This window comes from Pelmatolapia mariae, linkage group LG14, assembly GCF_036321145.2.
Source record: "Pelmatolapia mariae isolate MD_Pm_ZW linkage group LG14, Pm_UMD_F_2, whole genome shotgun sequence".
NCBI classification, from domain to species: Eukaryota; Metazoa; Chordata; class Actinopteri; order Cichliformes; family Cichlidae; genus Pelmatolapia; species Pelmatolapia mariae.
In genome coordinates this window covers 30379101-30381415 of record NC_086239.1, presented here as the reverse complement: position 1 = coordinate 30381415, position 2315 = coordinate 30379101, and the positions used below count along the sequence as shown (strand labels likewise).

The following is a 2315-nucleotide window of genomic DNA, read 5'->3' as shown; positions in this document are numbered from 1 at the left end:
CCGATTGCCAAGCAAACTCACTTATCATGTATCAAGAATACCAGGCTGCAGTGCTATAATTAAAATGATAGCATGATTTTCTTGTGTCTGATGAAAACGACCAAATGATGCTGTCACTCTTATCCTGTCGCTGGACTGGATGACATCATCTATTTACAATATCTGTTGCAATATGGTGACATGGAATAGGAGGGGCTTGGCAAGCCCACAGCCGGCGTGATTGGATGTGAGAGCTACCTAGTCAAAACTTATTCTTCTTGCATACTTTAAAACCCTAAAGTTGTTTGGCTGAGGTCAGAGGTATTTTTGTGGAAACTGATAACATATGTTTAATACTGTGCAAGATTTGCAGTATATTTAAACATTTGTTGATTTGAGAGGAATTCTTTTACTCTCTTTTTGCTTTTTCAACTGCATCTTGAAACTTTTTGTAATAATATTAATATTATATTGAGTATGTCCTTACAGAATACTTCAATCAAAGTAACACACTTTATTATAGGTGGATTTGACACGGTTAAAAGACCTATTGCTGTTGGTGTGGTTATGCTGATAACCTATCTATTTGCTGTTATTGCCAATGTGCTAAATATTCTCTTCATTATTTTTGACAAGAGATTGCATAAACCAATGTATCTTCTAATTTGCAACCTTGCTGTTGTTGACTTAATGTATACCTCCAGTACTTGTCCAACAATGATTGGGGTTCTACTTGCTGGTGTTAATACCATACCTTATGTGGACTGTTTCATTCAGCTGTGTATTTTCAACTGGGTGGAAGTGATGGCGTTTTTTGCTTTAGCACTTATGGCCTTTGATAGATTAATTGCTATAATTTATCCTTTTCAGTACCACAGTTACGTGACAAATACACGTACTCTTGGTCTTACATACATCCTGTGGGTCGTGTCTTTGGGTGTTAGTGCAGTTATGCCTGCAACTGCAGCTACACTTCCTTACTGTACCTCAAGGATGAAGTACACTTTCTGTGACTATCCTGCTGTAATACGAACCACTTGTGTTGATCCTAATTACTATTTTAATATAGTCTCAGTCATGCTGTTTTTTCTCTTATTTTTCACTTTTTCTTTCATTGGCCTTTCCTATATTGTGATTGCATTTTTTATGAAATTTTCATCAAATAGAGATAAGAAGAAAATGGCAAGCACCTGCGTGAGTCATTTGATTGTAGTAACATGTTATTACTCTCCTTTATTTGTTCTCATTGTCTTCACCAGAGTGGGTGTGGTATTAACACTTGAGGAACGTCAGGGTTTATTGATTGGGAACATCCTTGGTCCGGCTGTTGTAAATCCTTTTGTGTACTGTCTTAGAACAAAGGAAATTAAAAATAAGATCTTTAAGATATTCACAAAAAAAGGGGTTCTAGTTGGAGGTTAATGTGAATTGTGAGTGTAGTAATAATAAAAGCTGCATAATTTTATACTCTAAATATTGTGCTGAAATGATACAGAAACGTATAGCATAAAATGTATAGTACATTTATCAATGCAGTACCCAACTTTGTATCCTGTCGTTGTTGTAAAGCTCAAATAGAGAGTAAAAGAAAATGGCAAGCACTGTGTGAGTCACTCAATTCTATTGACATGTGATTATATCAATAATTACTTTTCCTTTGATCACGACTGTTTTTACATGTATGTCTGAGAATGGCTCTGTAGAACATTTTATATGATATGATTTAAGTAATCTGTCTCATTATCAAATAATAAATTACATTTTACAACAGTTTGAATTAAATTACTATTTTCTCTGTTAGATGTCAAAAAAAGAACTAAAATCTGTAATTTCTAACAAAATTGCATTGATGATTGCTGCAGCATACTAGTAACTGTGGTAACATACACACTACATTGTAGAATTAACCCATTTTGCCAGTGAACCCCAGGCACACACACTCCATCTCATGAGTCAGAGGTCCCACTAAGACAAATGCACTATTTCACCATGTTCAATCCTATCCCCATTAACGCTGCTGCAATAAAGCGGAATCTCTAGGTAGCACTTAAATATCACAAATGATATACACAACATTTTGTCTTTATAATAATCTAAGGCCTCAACCACAAACAGGATTGTGGTTGTCTAATGCAAATACTAGTCTGCTGTTAATCCATATGGAAAAGATATATATAAATCTTATAAAGTTTTTATCTGTTTTGTGTTAACCTCTTAAGCCCCAAGCCTAACTGATCTCCAGCCTTTTGCCCCCGTATCAGGGGGCGTTGGGGCTTAAGAGGTTAAACTTGTACGAAAAGAGTGAAAACAGATATAAGATCCCTTGAAAAATTATA

At 35.2% G+C, this 2315-nt stretch overlaps 1 protein-coding gene across 1 annotated transcript; it reads left to right on the top strand.

Moving 5' to 3' along the window:
* The first annotated feature begins 456 nt into the window (after nucleotides 1-456).
* Nucleotides 457-1401, top strand: LOC134640684 (olfactory receptor 2H2-like). The gene has a single exon (XM_063492587.1). It carries the CDS (start codon nucleotides 457-459, stop codon nucleotides 1399-1401), a length of 945 nt encoding a protein of 314 aa, XP_063348657.1.
* The last annotated feature ends 914 nt before the right edge of the window (nucleotides 1402-2315 follow it).